The sequence below is a fragment of the Rutilus rutilus genome (genome assembly GCF_951802725.1).
Source record: "Rutilus rutilus genome assembly, chromosome: 25".
Taxonomy (NCBI): domain Eukaryota; kingdom Metazoa; phylum Chordata; class Actinopteri; order Cypriniformes; family Leuciscidae; genus Rutilus; species Rutilus rutilus.
In genome coordinates, this window is record NC_140229.1 from 22,478,718 (window position 1) to 22,495,632 (window position 16,915).

At 35.2% G+C, this 16,915-nt stretch overlaps 1 protein-coding gene across 1 annotated transcript in view; it reads right to left on the reverse strand.

The window, feature by feature from the left end:
- Positions 1-15,548, reverse strand: part of exd3 (exonuclease 3'-5' domain containing 3) — a 45,555-nt gene extending 30,007 nt beyond the window's left edge. The window contains exons 1-10 of the mRNA XM_084400696.1: positions 15,257-15,548; positions 10,483-10,552; positions 5,413-5,477; positions 4,012-4,359; positions 3,239-3,292; positions 3,022-3,161; positions 1,571-1,677; positions 1,402-1,475; positions 513-551; positions 267-433 (exon numbers count right to left, since the gene is read on the reverse strand). Of these exons, the coding sequence (XP_084256822.1) occupies positions 267-433; positions 513-551; positions 1,402-1,475; positions 1,571-1,677; positions 3,022-3,161; positions 3,239-3,292; positions 4,012-4,359; positions 5,413-5,477; positions 10,483-10,507 (1,019 nt within the window). The 5' untranslated portion in view covers positions 10,508-10,552; positions 15,257-15,548. The remainder of the gene's footprint in view (positions 1-266; positions 434-512; positions 552-1,401; positions 1,476-1,570; positions 1,678-3,021; positions 3,162-3,238; positions 3,293-4,011; positions 4,360-5,412; positions 5,478-10,482; positions 10,553-15,256) is intronic.
- Between the last annotated feature and the right edge of the window lie 1,367 nt (positions 15,549-16,915).

Here is a 16,915-nt window from a genome sequence, read left to right on the forward strand (position 1 = left end):
GGAATATACTTGTGAGGGTGATGGTTGTGTGTGTGTGTGTAGAAGCCAAAGTATCTTCACAAATAGTGGAACACAGTTTGTGTGAGGGTTACAAAAAATACTATTATTTGTATGAAAATCATTTATGGGAGGTCATCAAGAGTCTGTGTGTGTGTGTGTGTGTGTGTGTGTGTGTGTGTGTGTGTGTGTGTGTGTGTGTGTGTGTGTGTGTGTGTGTGTGTGTGTGTGTGTGTGTGTGTGTGTGTGTGCATTTTATTTAAACTTACAGTTCCTTGGGGGAAAGGCTCTGAATTTTGTCCCAGACTCCTATTGGAAGCCTGTTTCTGGGTACGCTGTAATGTGCAGCCCACTGGGCAGCAGTCTGGAGGCTACAGTGTTTAACCAACAGCTGCACCAACTGAACCTGGAGCTCTAGATTACCTTCAATCATGGCCTGAGATCACACACACACTCACTCATTTAAAGCTCAGTTAGAATGCTGAAGTTCTGAATCAGACCAGAATAAGTATTACCTGAACATGGTCTCTCCAGTTCTCTTCAGACATACCCTTCTGTCAAATACAATGAAGCAGACACATCACTGCAATACAATTTGCAAAACAACATACAGCATTCACATTTAGCCTCTGTCATGTGATGCATTTCTGAGTGCACAAAATATTCAGCAGTAAATGAAGGGCGAGACTTCATCTTATTAATCAGGATTTGATTGGTTAGAAAACATTACATTTGATTAGGTGACTAATTGACAAATACATTTAAAAAAAAATGCAACTCATTACACATAAAATTATACCTCTTTTAAAATGAGAATGATTTAAATTTCTGTATTAAAATGTATTTTATCAGGAAATTACAACTGTCACGTCATATTGAAGAAAAATGCCTCGTAAAAAAATTAAATTCACAAAAAGAAAACCATATAAAAATGTTTGGCATTATTTTTATTGTTATTTATTAGGGAAAAAGGAATTTATATTTTAACAAAACTGCTTTACTAATTATTAATAAATTAATGTAAAATGTTAACGACTCAATAAATATCAACAAAAACAATGATATTTATGAATTAATAATTCCTTACATTTGTAATAACAAATACTGCTTTCCTTAAAAATTATATTAAAAAACATTGATGAAAATAAAGATAACACATTACTTTTATTCAATGTGTTCATTTATCAAAAGAGTAAAAGAAATATTTTCTTACTTGATGGTTACACCAGATGACATATTTAGAGTCAATGAACAGAAACTTTTCTTGGAAACGGTTTTTAAAAGCATATGAAACCACCGTAAATACAAAAAGTAGATTTCTAGGAACTTCACACTTCACACTCTTATATGTTTTTGACCAATGTGATGCAAAAAATGGCTGTGAAAATGGAGAAACTTTCTCACCTCGCCAAAGGTTTTGTACATGAGAAACCTCAGTGAGTCCAACTTCCTCTTGTAGACAGAATTAGAGCACAGACCTGTAGAAACCAAACCCAACAAGATGAGCGTAAACATCAAATACACACGCATTCATGTGATGATGATGATGAGAGTGTCAAACAGGCTCACACACCTGGGTCAATGCAGAACTTCTCCATGAGTCTGAAGACATGTTTACTGAGCAGCTTGGGCTGAATCTGGTCCGTCTGATGTTTGGAGAGAACCAGGTGTGGGTACTGACTGAAACCACACAACACCTCTGCATTAGAGCTAGATATACTTTATCATCATCGCCATTATTATTATTATTATTATTAATAATTACTTTTTAATTCATTTCACAGAAGTAAAAATCAGGCATCAAAAGAAGGATGAATGATAAATGATGGATAAATGAGTATTATAATATGACAGAACAAACTAAAGTATTATTATTCGTATAATAATAATAGTAATAATGACTAATATATATTAATAATAAATGTAAAAAAAAATCATAATAAAATGTATTAATTTTACCATTTTGTACAAGTGAAATTAGGCATCTAAACATTTTTTATATTTAGATGCCTAATTTCACTTGTACAAAATGGTAAAATTAATACATTTTATTATGATTTTTTTTACACGGATGAATTAATAGTGATGGATAAATGAGTATTATAAAATGAGAGAAAATATTATTGTTAATATTATAATAATAATTACTAATACATAGTAATAAATTAAAACAATGATATTTATATTTATTAATTTTACATAATTTTGTGCAAGTGAAATTAGGCATCTAAACTTTAAAAGATGAATTAATTGTGGAAAAATGATGGATAAATGAGAATTATAAAAAGAGAGAATAGGCGATTATTATAAATATTATAATTATTATCAAACATTATTAATATTAAACATTATTGTTAATAATAATAGGCATTTTTATTTGTACCAAATTTTGCAGATGTAAAAATCAGGCATCAAAACATTAAAACGTACAATACGGAAAAAATGGATGAATAATAAATGATGGAAAAATGAGTATTATAAAATAATAGATTAGACTAATAATAAATAGACTAATAAATAATATAGACTAATAATAATAATTATTATTATTATTATTATTATTATTATTATAAGCAATTAAATATTTATGATTTTTGCAAAACATTTCACAAGTAAAACCGGACATGTAAACAATGTAAAAAAAGATGGATACATTTATTGAATATTATTAAATTAGATAATAGACTAGATTAGATTAATAATAATAATGATAATAATAAAAGTGTCAATAAATATATATAAATAAGTATTCATATTATAAATGTTTCAATGTTGATATTGGTGATATTGATACTTCAATGTTGTCATGAAGAAATGTCCAGGTTATAAATAACCCCAAAATATTTTTTTGCATGAAGCTTAATTAAGGACTTTTTTTTGTTACATTATTTACATGGCAATTAAGCACATCATTTTCCTCATAAATTCCTAATTCTGTATTGAGACATATTGCACAATAGGGCAGGGACATTTTCCACCCTTTCACTAATGTTCAGTATGTCGAAGCCTGTGCTGAGAGCTCACCTGAGCAGAGCCTGGATGCTGAAGCTGGGGTCACACCAGGAGTCCAGCAGTGCGAGCAGCCGCCGCTGCAGCTCAGGATGATCCCGCACGTACAGCTCCGCCAGAGACAGCTTGTCCAGGAGAATGACCGGCACACACATCTGCCGGCACACACAGCAACAGTGCACATCAGACAGAGGAAACATACAGCTATATTCATCAATGTGAATGAACTGACCTTCTCCATGTCCAGATCTTCCTGGAGCTCCACTTTAACACTGAACACCAACGCCTGTTAGAAAATACAAGATTTCCTGTCATTACAGCAGCTTATGCTGCACAGCTCATTATACTGGTATAGTCAAATAAAAAACATCTAAGATTATTAGTAATCAAATAGGTTGATTATAAATAACATTTATAATGCTTGTATCAAATGTATATACATTTTTAAAAGTATTAAAGTTTTCTATTGACATTATCTTTTGGTGCCTAATATTTCTTGAGTAAGATAGTCAAAATTGTAGACTTTCTTAAATAATTTTTTTATTGTGGATTTAATTGACAAAATAAAATGAATATTAAATGACTGTTAAAAAAACGATATTAACAAAATATAATTTCCTTTTTTTGATCCCCCATTTAATGATAGCAAATGAGATAACTTTTAGTTTACACAATAATTTAAAATTCACACGAAAATATGAAATATAAATATGAATGCAACCTCAGAAGCTCAGATTCTGATCATACAATGGTGATCACTTCAAAATGTCACATTTTTGTCCCAAAAAAAAAAAAAAAAAAAAAATTCATAAACCATGACATTTTTAAATCATCCAGGCCACATTGCACTCCCAAAATCATAATTATATTTTTATAATATTTTATATTTTGCCCATAATTAAATACTCCACAAATCTATTTTTCCCATAACTGGCCTGGGCCGTGTACGTTTCTACCCCTAGCAACCCTTTTCTGGTGTGCTGCTGTGAAAGAGCCCCCTCACACCTCTTTGAAGCAGCAGAGGTCCTGCAGGAAGAACACATGAGCCAGCAGCAGTGGTTTCCTCAGCGAGCTCAGCTGATACACCTCCAGCAGGGGGTCCATGTACCCGGGGTGCGAGTCTGTGAGGAGACCCAGCGCTCGCTGCTGGAGACGCAGTCTCTCTTCTTCCCTCAGGACATTCAGACTGGCCTGGGGATTACTGGTCCTCCAGCGCATAAACTCTGAGAGGATGAACTGGTTCGGACTGATGGTCTTGCCCTTTTGGACGGTAGCGCAGCCCTCCAGGAGGTCCAGCAGGCCAGATAAGGGCTCCTGCATCTGCGAGAAACTGCCCGCCAAAAACTGCCGCAGCTGAGGGAGGAACAGGGGAGCTTTTCAGACAGTTTGGACAAATGGGACGAGATGGAAAAGGAAATAATAATAAAAAAATTTATGTAAAAAATGAAATAATTAAAAAAAATCTAATAATTAATTTAATTATAAAATAAAATAAAATAAAAAATCTAATAAAAAAAATCTAATCAAATATCAAAATAAAATCAAACCAAAATAAAATAAGATGAAAAAAAAAAGTAAAAAATGAAATAAAATGAAAATAGGGATTAAGTATATTAATAATAAATTGAAATTACTTTAATAATATGCATTACTTAATATTGTGTATTCTGCATTTGTTTCTTAACCAAAATCCAAATCTAAACCTGGTCAATGTTGCACAATGATTTGATTTGTTCCTCGAGTTACAACTGTGTTGTTATTATTATTATAATATAAAAATATTTAACAGTGAGCCCAAACTAATTGAATTCTGAACCAAATGATATACAGCATTGAGTAAAGCACTGGAAATGCATTACAGTTTCTTATACAAAAAGGGGGAAAGGAAGTAAACAGAATGAATGTGATTATCACGAATTCTGGTGATAAAAATGCGATGATATAATTTTGGTGATAATCTGAATACTACACAAGAAAATGTTCGACAAGGTAAACACTATCAAAAGCATTTGTGATATACTGTGGATTACCACAGAAAATTACAACTCACTCTCAAAAAAAAAAAATGCTATAAACTGAGGGACAAGTTCAAAGAATTTTCTTTTGTAATGGTTATCATACCATAAATGAAAACTAATTAATAACGACTTGTACGACCCAAATCCTCCTTTTAATTCACTGCGGTTACAACTTTGATCGTTTCATTGGAAGTCTAAATTATGCTCATAAGGCAGTATCTGTATCACATACTATAGGTATTTTGAAAAGTAATGGAGTATCTCCTAAATACTGTGGGGAGAAATGGAGGAATTTTGCTAGTGGTTCCCTAGGCCCCTCATGCACACGCACTTCAAGTGCTCTTATCGCCAGCATCTCGCCTCGAGTGTAATTACATCTGTGCCTTACCTCCTCCTGCTCTTTCCTGTTCCACAGGCCCCAGAGGTGCTCCTGCAGGGCCGCCGGGTCAACACCTGGGCACAAACACACGACAGCCGGGTCACACTCATACGCTCTCCACTGCCTGCTTTCACTCCACCTCACAAGCTCTCACTCACTCAATTGCATTTTACTTTGCCACTTTTTATTAAACCGTTAAAGCAGAGAGTGACAGGAAATGTTGCAGGCTGGACTCGAACATGTTTTTCCCATATGGGCACCACAGCGCCAGCGGCCATCGCTCTGATGATTTTACTAAAGAGTTGTCATTCCTTTTCCAACATAAACTGATTTCATTATTCTAAATCTTTCATCAAAACATTTTAATTTATAAATACTAACACTTTGTGAACCAATGGTGTGAGTCGGTCAAACAGGCGGGAAAACCTGCTTGACCGACTAATGGCAGACTGTTTGAAAACAGACATTATTTCTGCAAATCTGTTTGTCAAATTAAATGCTTCACTTTAGTTTAAATTCCAAATGATCTGCTTTCATGATTGCATAAATGTCTTTCTGCAAAGTTAATTTATAAACATTCAAAAAGTAAGACCTGATTGGATCATAAAAAGTGGATCAAAGTAATATGAGGGGAGAGTTAAAAAAAAAGAAAGTTTTTAGTTATGTTAATAATTAATGCTAATTATATTATAGATAAAAATGATTTTATTTTTATTTCCATAGTTTAAGTTTTAGTATTTCTGTTATGTGCTTTTGTCATTTTTATTAGTTTCTGTTTAAAAAAAAAAAAAAATTGATTATTTTTTTATTTCAATTTTAGTTAATGCTAACTTAAAATTAATTATTTTTTTTTTATTTTTATTTTTTTATCTTACGTTTAGATTTTATTTTATATGATCTAAATTCAAAGATGACTTTTAATAGTTTTATTTTCAGTTAATGATAACCGTGGTTGTAGATTTTGGCTAATTTGAGTATTCACTCAGTATGGGTAACTGATTTTAACTTGGTAATCAAGTTAAAATAATCAGTAAAGTCAGCCATAAAAGAAAGTCATTAGGGCTTGACGCTTACTTTCCCCCCCAAACATTTAGGAGCGCATAAAGATCTTTACGGGGGCAATACAAATGCATAAAATAATTTGCTTTTCTTAATTAAGGAATACAAGCAGATTTTCTAATACAAAAAATAGGACTTTTTTAATATTTAAACTTTAAACTATTTATTTAATAATTGTGGAATTAAATAATATGGAATAATCGTGTATATTCTAAACATTGATTAAAATCCCAGGTACAGTTTATTTTTTTACCTAAATACAATTAATAAGCAGAATAAAATTCTACATAATGCTGGACTTTTGATTATTAATAAACCGGGGCTCTTATTTTGGAAAAATGCAAATGCTAGTGAAATACTCGCAACTGCCGAGCAAACAACGTTAGCAAGCCGGACTCAAACTTGTTTTTCCCATATGTGCTTACACCAGTGTTGGGTAAGTTACTCTAAAAAAGTAGTTAAATACAAGCTACTAATTACTCTAATCTTCAACAGAGTCATTAGATTACTGTACTAATTATTCTCTTTAAGAAGTATTACATTACTTATTACTTTATAAATCCCGTGTCAACCTCGACCAGTTGAACAATACAAGGATAGACACGAAACTACTCTTTTAAGAGTAATCTTTTAAATAAATTATAGAAAATTGCATTAATTATTCTTAAACTGACCAGCGTATTTAAAGGGAGAAGGTTACATTGAAACCATTTTATCGCTAGACATTACATTTTGATGTAAATATTGCCTATAAAGTATTTAATGCAATTACGTCAGAAGTAACTAATTAAATTTCAGGAAAATTAATAGGAATTTACCTTTTCAAGGGAAAAGTAATTAAATTACAGTTATTAAGTACTTAGTAATGCATTAAACCCAACACTGAGAGCATGTGCACTGCCGTTGGTCGGATGATTTTACAAAAGTGTTACCAAAATAACACTGGCTAAACCAATGGCGTGAGTTTGGGGCGGGAATACCTGACCGACAAAATTTGCACACTTCACTTGAGCTGCACGAGTCCAAATGAAACCGCATTCATAATCGCAACCCACTTCATTCCTGCAACGTGACAGATGTCAGAATATTCCACAAGTAAAACCTGACTGGATCCTGGAAAGTGGTGTCTATATGACAGGTGGTTTGAAGGGAGAGTTTGAAAAGGTCAGCAAAAAAAAAAAAGAAAAAAAAGAAATGCGAATTTGAATTTCCTTCAAAAAATTATTTACAGCAATGAATCATTCATAACAAGACCAGGTGCGCTTATTAAAGGAAGTAAATAAAGTCCGTTTTGTTTCAATGCACTTTTCCCACCACCGTAAAGACTTTCCTAACTTTTCCCCTTAAATCCAGGATACAGGCTTAACTATTTTACTTCCTTTGTAATGCACTCCTTGACTCCTTTTTCCCAGTCAGCTATTGTTACATGTGGATACTTCACACCGCATTTGAATTGAGCAAAAAAAGGGTCAGAAAATTAACATTTAATACGCGTAACAGGGAGAGAAAGGAGGAGTCTATTGTTGTGTGAGAGGTGTTGGGGCTTTGTATTTTGGGGCAGTGATTCCAGGCCACAAAACTGTGAGAAGATGAGCCAGTTTTGAGGAGGAAGGGGGAGCGGGACAGGAGCGGCCGGTGACAATGGGGTAACGGAGGGGAGGTATATGGTCCTTTGAGAAGCCCTGAAAGCAACTGCCTCTCTCATGCTGTGTGGCCAACACCTTTCTTCTCCTCGCCTCTCCTTCTTCCCAGGGCCGGTTTTCCTGTCCCCCCCCCGACCGGCCCCCCTTCTGCGTGTTTGTCTCGGATTTCCCCCGGAAAGGGCAACACGGTGGTCACGGTGTAAAAAACCCAACCTTCCTGACCGACAGCCTGGGAAAGTGGTGCAAAGGGCTTTTCTCCGTCCACTCTTAGCACCACTACACACACACACACACACACACACACACACACACACACACACAGTCCTGCACGGAGATCATCCTATTTGCCCGCAATACTTCACGGGTTGTCTTAAACATTACTAAGGATAGTCTTTTCCCATAAGTTAAGCTTCCGTGATTGGTGTGACGCACGCACGATGACACAAAAACACATGATATCCTCTGGTGTTTGTCTCGACTCCACCCTAACCTCATTCTTTTACAGGCATTAACATACACACACACACACACACACACACACACACACACACACACGCATGGGAGGACAGTGGGCCGGAAGGACATTAAGGAATGTAGACTATGCAGCTAGTCAATGGGAAGTTTGAAAAGTGAGAATGTTATTGAAGGAGACGGGTATTTACTTACAGAAGTCAATATCATCTCTGACTTCCACTTGTGGAGTGACCTACACTGCAACTCTTTATCGATTAGATTATCACGTTTTTTTGGATGTGCAAAACTCGCCGGCACGATGTTGAAGTTGACCTGACTTTCCCAGTAAAGGCCGGGACACACCAAGCCCACGGTCGGCTGTCGGGACGTTTTTTTCTTAGCTTTTTCCGGTGTGTCCCGCCGAATCAGCATGTTGAATCTGCGTTGGGCCGTCGGTGAGAGAGAGAGAACTCTGATTGGCTGTTCAGTTTAGCAAAGGAGTCAAGACAGAAGGCTTTTCTATCTTAGCATTCGATTACACAAAAATGTTCATAATAACATGAGCCGACTGGAATGAAGAAAGTGATCAGCGTGATTAATATTGAAAATGGTAAGCAAGCGCTGCTTTATTTACGGTTCGTATATCTGGAGTCCTTGTTTAGGTTTCTCTTTTTGAATGACAAACATAAACGTCTGCTACCTGCTGATATAGACAGATATTTACTTACACGCAGGCACAGAACACACAAGCTAGTTGACAGTCGCCTTTAGTCTATATGGTGTTCAAGCACAGCTTTTTGGCCGAGACGCAGCCGACGAGAGGCGACACAGTCAGCATTCGACGCCGCTAGTTATTTGACGTCGGCTTGGCGTGTCACAGGCTTAAGCCTTTCCTAAGGTCGTTGCTAGGGTATTCAGCATGGTTGCTAGGCAGTTGGTAATTGATCGGACTGGATACGATGAGTGGATGAAAAATACGACGGTTTGATGTCAGGCGAAGAGGAAATTCTCATTTGAACTGACATGCACCAAAGAATTGTTCGCATAAGATAAAGGAACATATATTAAGAAAAGCAAAAAGGGTCCATTTAAATTTTGGGGATGCAGAGAAAATATATTATATAATACTTATATTACATATATACTTATATAATCGATAATTATTTTCATGTTGTGGCCTGTTATGACAAGTGCTAAATGGCCAATATTAAAATTCTATACTATTTTGTCTAAATAAACATAAAAAAAACACCTAAAAACTAAAATGAATTGTTTTACATACACAAGTGAGCTTAAGCATCACAACATTATAATGTACAGTATAATTTCACTACGGTTTCAAAAAGATTTTTGTTTGTTTTTGAAATAAGTCTCTCTCAAGGCTACACATTTATTTAAATGCAGTAAAAACAGTGATATTGTGAAATATCATTACAATTTAAAATAACTTTTCTATTTTCATATATTAATTTATTACTCAGATCGAAGCTGAATTTTCAGCATCATTACTCCAGTCTTCAGTGTCACATGATCCTTCAGAAATCATTCTAATATGATGAAGAAACATTTATTATTATCAATGTTGGAAACAGTTGTGCTGTTTTTTGATTCTTTGATGAATAAAAAGTCAAAAATATAATTTTTTAACATTAGAAATCTTTTGATCAATGTATTACATCCTTGCTGAATTGCAGGATTAATATCAAAACAAACCCCAAACTTTTGACCGGTAGTGTAAAAAACTCAAGTAGCGGCCTCTAAACAAATATACGGTACAGATTTATTTTGTATGGCTATTTGTTTTCATATTGACTTAACTACATACAGTGAGAAGTTTGCTCTTATAATTATCCCTAGGAATGATCAGTAAAATTCATGCTAGCTTTAGCACACAGTGCTAATTAAAAGAGTCCACGATGCTCACCTCTTGATTGTCCTCCCAGGCTCATTCTCGTACACCAGGTGGCGCTGTCTGAACTCAGCGCTTCCACACCCTGTGCGAAAGACAAGAGTGATTGTTATGACTGTCAAGTGCATAGAAAAACTGATTCCCAACACAGATCTGGTTAGCAGGCTTGAACGTGCTTAGGAGACTCTAACATGTCTAACATTGCATAATTCTTCTGCCTGGTGGACTTCATTAACATTCATCGCCGGTTTATAACTGAAAAAGAAAAAACATGACTTCAGAGTGCCTAGTTCTGTCTCTCAGCTCTTGCAGGATTTGCTAGATGACCTCAAACAAATGATTTTTCCCCATGTGGCAGTGCCTAAAAATGTGCAGTTTGGCAGCTGGTCTTAATATTGTTCTCACACATTCTCATGCAGTTTCTCTCAAGTCAACAACACACACAAAAAATGTGTTATATATCACTCCCTCCCTATTGTATTTGCAATGCTTCAGGGGTGAGATTTACCTTCAGATAAGGGGAAACGTGCAACAGGGTTTTTTTTCCCCCTAGTTTGTTAACATAACAGTTATTGACTCGTGTTGAGCAACACGTGAACAAGTGCCTCAGGTGTCAGTACCCACATGTACACATATGAGTGTCTCGCACACACACACACACGTTTGCTCTCCCTCCCTGTGGGAACAGCAGCCCTAGAGAAGGCAGTCTGCCAGCTGGCCAGGCGACGTGCTTTACAGGCTGAGGATGTTTGGGTTTTTTGGTCTGGAGTCTGGACTGTTTCTCTCAGCAGTCTCAGGGGAAGCTCCTGGCACTGAACTCCAAACCTCACGCTCCCGACGCCAACACACACCTCCTCTGGTCTTCACTGACATCTAGTGGACACACGTGGCTCACGCCATATCAGATCCTCCTCCGCATTAGCCTGGTTGTTTGACTGTTGCAGCAGGGGTTGCTTATATCCTTTGGCTAAAGCAGATTTACGAATACTATGGAGGCCACCTATAGATGTAATATGAAGCTGTCACTAGAAAGTTACTTTTTCCTCAAGTCTATGTAATTTGGATGGTTAAGAACCAGCTTCACCTTCATTTTGTATCTTTAAAATACATTCTATATGGTTTTACATACATCCGAATCCAGTGCTGAGTGACTGATTACATGTAATATGGATTACGTAACCAGACTCTAAAAATTAAGTACTTGTAATTAGATTATATTTCCTTGTAAAATGCTCGTATTCAGACTACAGTTACTTTTCTATTGAAGTTATTCTTAAAGTGGCAGTAAATTATTCATAATTCATTGATTCTCCGTCTAATACCTTTTTTCCTTTCTATAAAAGTCTTCTTTAGAAGCTCTTTAGATGCAATGAAGAGATTCCCCAACTTTTTTTGTCAGCTGAACCTCTTTGTCCTAATATATTTACTTGAAACCCCCTGAGAGTTCAAGTTAATAAGTCAAGTCAATAATAATAATAATAAATAAAGTTAATTCATGGTTCTCTGATGTCGTTTAATGGTCACATGACATGCAGGTAAACAAATTTAAAAATATATATATATTTTTAGTAAGCGTTTTATTTTGATTGTTTTTATTTTAAAACTATTTAAATTTTACATTTTTATGATTTAATTACTTAATAGCTTTTCATTAATCTCACGAACCCCAGTCTGGGAAACCCTGATGCAATGTGATATTTAAAGGGGTGGTTGATTATGATTTCACTTTTCTAACTTTAGTCAGTGTGTAATGTTGCTGTTTGAGCATAAACAACATCTGGTGACATCACTAACCCTAAGATTTACATAAACCCGGAACACGATTTATAGATTATCAAGACAGAATATGATAATCAATGACTAGAAGATAACTACGCATAAGCTACAGTACATCAATTCATTAACTAACCATTCAGAAACGTCCTGTTGCTTCTACATGTTGTTGTTGACTTGAGTCTCTCCATCATTGTCTGACTCAAAAGTTTTTGAAATGTTCAGTGCATGTGTGTGTGAGCTGTTGAAGCTCCGCCCCCTGTGCCGGGAGCAGCAGCTCATTTGCATTTAAAGGAACAGACACAAAAACGGTGTGTTTTTGCTAACCCTCAAAAAGTGACAACTTTAACATGCTATATAATATATAACATGATATATATATCTGTGGGGTATTTTGTGCTAAAACTTCATATACACACTCTGGGGACATCAGAGACTTATTGTACATCTTGTGAAAAGGGCATTATACCACCCCTTTAATGCACCTAATGTTGTTGATAAAGAATGGAATATATTTTCTTTCTCTTTGCATTTTTATATGAATATGGTACAATATTATTAGTTAGGTCAAAAGTAATCTAAAAGTAATAAAAAAATAGTCTGATTATATTACCTTAAATTTATTAATTATTTTACGAACTAAAATTTTGGCATGTAATTTGAACTCCGATTACAATTTGTAAGTAATCGACCCAGCACTGTCTGATGAATATCATAAAAACGTCCAGTTCACATTTAACACTAATAACAAGAACTGCAGTAGAAAAATAGACCCTATTTATTATTTAACTGTCACAATATTTTCATGACAATGAATGAATCATATTTTTCCAATGTACACACATTTGTAGACTCTCTCTAGTAAAAAACTAAAAATAACAATCATTTTAAATGCAAGTAAAGTAAATGGTATGCACATTTAAATGTAGATATAGATAAAATTGTATATACCTATAGCCTATATACAGAGCCGGACAGTAACGGAGTACATTTACTTGAGTACAGTACTTAAGTACAATTTTGAGGGATCTGTACTTTACTCGAGTATCATTTTTGGGGAGTACTCATGACTTTACTCAAGTACATTTGAGAGGCAAATATTGTACTCTTTACTCCACTACATTTCTATCCATAACCGTGAGTACCCGTTACTTCTTCAAAAAAAAAAAAAAAAAAGGAAAAAAGAAAAATCTCAGAAACCCTACATTTGTTGTTTCCCTCTCAAACGTGATTGGATTGTGCAGGCGCCACTGATTGGGACAGCCTATCAGCAATCACCTTCAGCTTTCCGCCAAAGTCAACTCCATGGTCAGATTTAGATAAGAGATGAAACCATGGATGAAACAATGGATGAAGACGCAGCAGGTCCATCCCGGGAAGCAATTTTTTTTTTTTCAGGATGGTAGGGGAAGACTCATGAATATTCATTAGGAAGTCATCCCTGATTGGTCTTAACCCCAGTGATGGGTAGGTTTAGGGGCGGGGTTAGGGAGGTCATAAGACCCCCAGTGATGGGTAGGTTTAGGGGTAGGCCATCAGACCAATCAGGGATGACTTCCCTAATGAATATTCATGAGTCTTCCCCTACCATCCTGGGAAAAAAATATCGCTCCCGGGAATGTGCCAACCCGTGGCCCCACCTCGCCAGACTATTTCAATTTTCTGTACAATTTAATGATAGTTTTCGCTTCAAATGTTTGCTCTGATTCCAATGTAAGCACTGTGGCAGTAGTAATGCAATATTTAGAAAATGTACTCTTGTACTCTTGATACTCAAGTACTTTTAAAAACAAGTACTTCAGTACTTTTACTTAAGTAGACATCTGACTGTAGTACTTTTACTTGTACTTGAGTAAAATTTAGCAAGGGGTATCTGTACTTTTACTCAAGTAATGAAGCTGTGTACTCTGTCCGCCTCTGCCTATATAATGTGTTTGTGTGTCACTTACAGTAATAAACAATTGTGAAGAATGTGCTTAAAATGTCATGCATGCCAACAGTATAACAAAATATATTTTCAAATATAATTTAATAAGTATAAATATATTCTATTAATTTAGTTAATATAATATAACTGCCTGTTTATTCCTTTAAAGATACGTTTACTACTATTATTCACATGCTAGCAGTTCTTCAGTTTTTCACGTGACACAAGTGACAGAACGCGTGTCGTGTGGAAGCATGAATCTGTATAATAGATCAGTGGTATATGAAGCATAGACATATGTCTGTGGTGTGAAGTCTCTATGGTGACGCGTCATATGATTGGCGTTATGGGAGTTTGCAGTTATTGTTCAAATAGACGCGCGAGTGACGCGAACAATAGAGGCACGCGACCAGCCGCATCAGGACGCGCTCAACCACACTGATCAAACCGCCGTGATTTCACGCTCCACAGCGGGCGTTATTGCTCATTCTCTGACTTCTCTTTACATAAAGATGCTTTTTTTTTTAACCAGATGTGTTGTAGTTTTTACAACTTGCATGGCATTATTGTGATGCGTTTGATTCTTTAAATCAACTGAATTGAGTAGAATTATTACAAACGCCTTCATCAATTTCACTTCCATTAAACAGGATAGCGTCAGCACACGTTTTCGATAAATGCAAATGTTGTATGATGTTTTACGCCAGTTATATATCTAACATATATAGGACAAAGACCAGACAATGAAGAATGTTTTTTTTTAACTTGAAAAGAATTGAATCTGAAGCCTCTTTCACATAAACTTTAAAAAAGTGTCCCAACATGTCTTTAAAAACACGTATTAATCTATATATTTTGAAACGAGAACAGTCAATAGACTCAAAAAGACATGTGTTGACGTTGTAACTCAGCAGCATCACAAAAATATGAATTTCAGAACTGAAGTGGCTAATGTCAACGTGCTAGCATGTGTAAACATCAGTGTACTTTTCCACGAGGCATAAACAACTTGACAACTGCTGGCGTTAAAAACGAGAAGAATATATCTACGTGTTTTGACTCAGTGTTAATTGTGAATATTCAACTTACTTAAATAATATTGATGTCACCCACAGAAGAAACTGTATGTTGGATCAATCTCTCCACATATCCGTGCGGAACCATTAAACGCGGGGAAGGTTTATTATCGACATTTGATGATGTGACGCATGAATAGTCTCGCGAGTATGCTGGAAATACTTGGTGCAAAACAAGTGTCAGACTGCCGTAATTATGCGACCTGAGATGATATCTGCGACAGTAATAGTTGTTTTGAAGGACAAATAAAGGCTGCGTTTCACTCCAAATCTGTGTGCCCTTCAAACTTCCCTCCGTTTTGTGCCCTCGGATGTGCGTCATTGCCCACGTTGCACGAGTGCCCACTACTGGCGGAAAGGGAACGCACTAGCCCTTGATCACCATGGAGCTGATTACTTAATTACTTATTACCCTTTTTTACTTATGAATTTGTTTCAATACGCATATAAGTTGTTGGAGAAAATATATAAAATCCTATAAGTAGACAAATAAAATTACGCAAACGGAAAAAATATATATAAATAGTATAAACTTTGAATAGCTAGTATTATGCAATTAAATCTCAACATAATTAATATATTATCCACTATTATGCGATTCATTCTCAAAATAATCTGCTGTGACGTCACAATCTAGTTGAGTTGTGGGATATAGAGCTGCTTGAAAGAATAGATGGATTAAGCATTTCTTTCAATACAAAAATAAAATTTGGTATTTAATTCCTAATCTAATTTTTGAGATGGGTCTAAGATGGGTGGGGTTGCTTTTCTGTTGCAATGCAACTTTGAAATCAATAAGATTCCAGTTAGATTAAGTAATTTTCACAGGCAGGTGCTACTCTGGATGCTTATAAACCAATTTTTTCTCCAAACAAATGTATAATTTTTAATAACAGTTATATAACGTTTAAACATAAAACTTTGTTGTTGTTGTTTTTTTTTTTTTAAATGGGTTGATAATGCCATTATACTTGTTAAACAGTTAATTAATAAAAACTTATTTCTAACTTGATTTCTAACATTATTCTCTCAACGGACATTTGCATCGATAGTCTAGTGTTATAATTGATTTGCGTTTGGTGCACTGTGGAGTGGGTAAAACGGTTTTTAATGGCTGGCTAACATATACCATTGACTCGCGCTAGCCTAGCATCGGCTAACTATCCAAATATAAGGACTGGATAATAAAATAAAAAAAATGTCTCCACTGATGAATAACAACCAGGCTGACTTAAAAATGAGGTCCGATGTCAAAAATCCCGAACCACCCCTTTAACGTTAAATACAAGTACTCCACAGCGACTCTAGGGGGCGCTGTGTGAGAAAAACGGAAACTGCATAGTGTGCCTTTACAGAAACCAGTCTTTAGATGTAAAGCTTGATTTCATTTATAAAAACAATAAATATAAATTTGTCAAGTAACAGTTAAAGATTATAATTTTAAACACTAGGCTATTATTATTATCATTATTATTGTTAGCTAATTTAGCAGCCTCTTGTAGAAGTGTAATACCTCATCTAGGAATAGAATTCATGTAAATTTCTGTAGGACATCAAAAAGTCACACAATTTATTTTTTTATTTGTTAGGGAACAGTATTTTTTCTTTCTTTAACCAATTATTAAAAAAAATAAGGTGTCGATAAGTGAAAAATTACCACCATGCCAACATG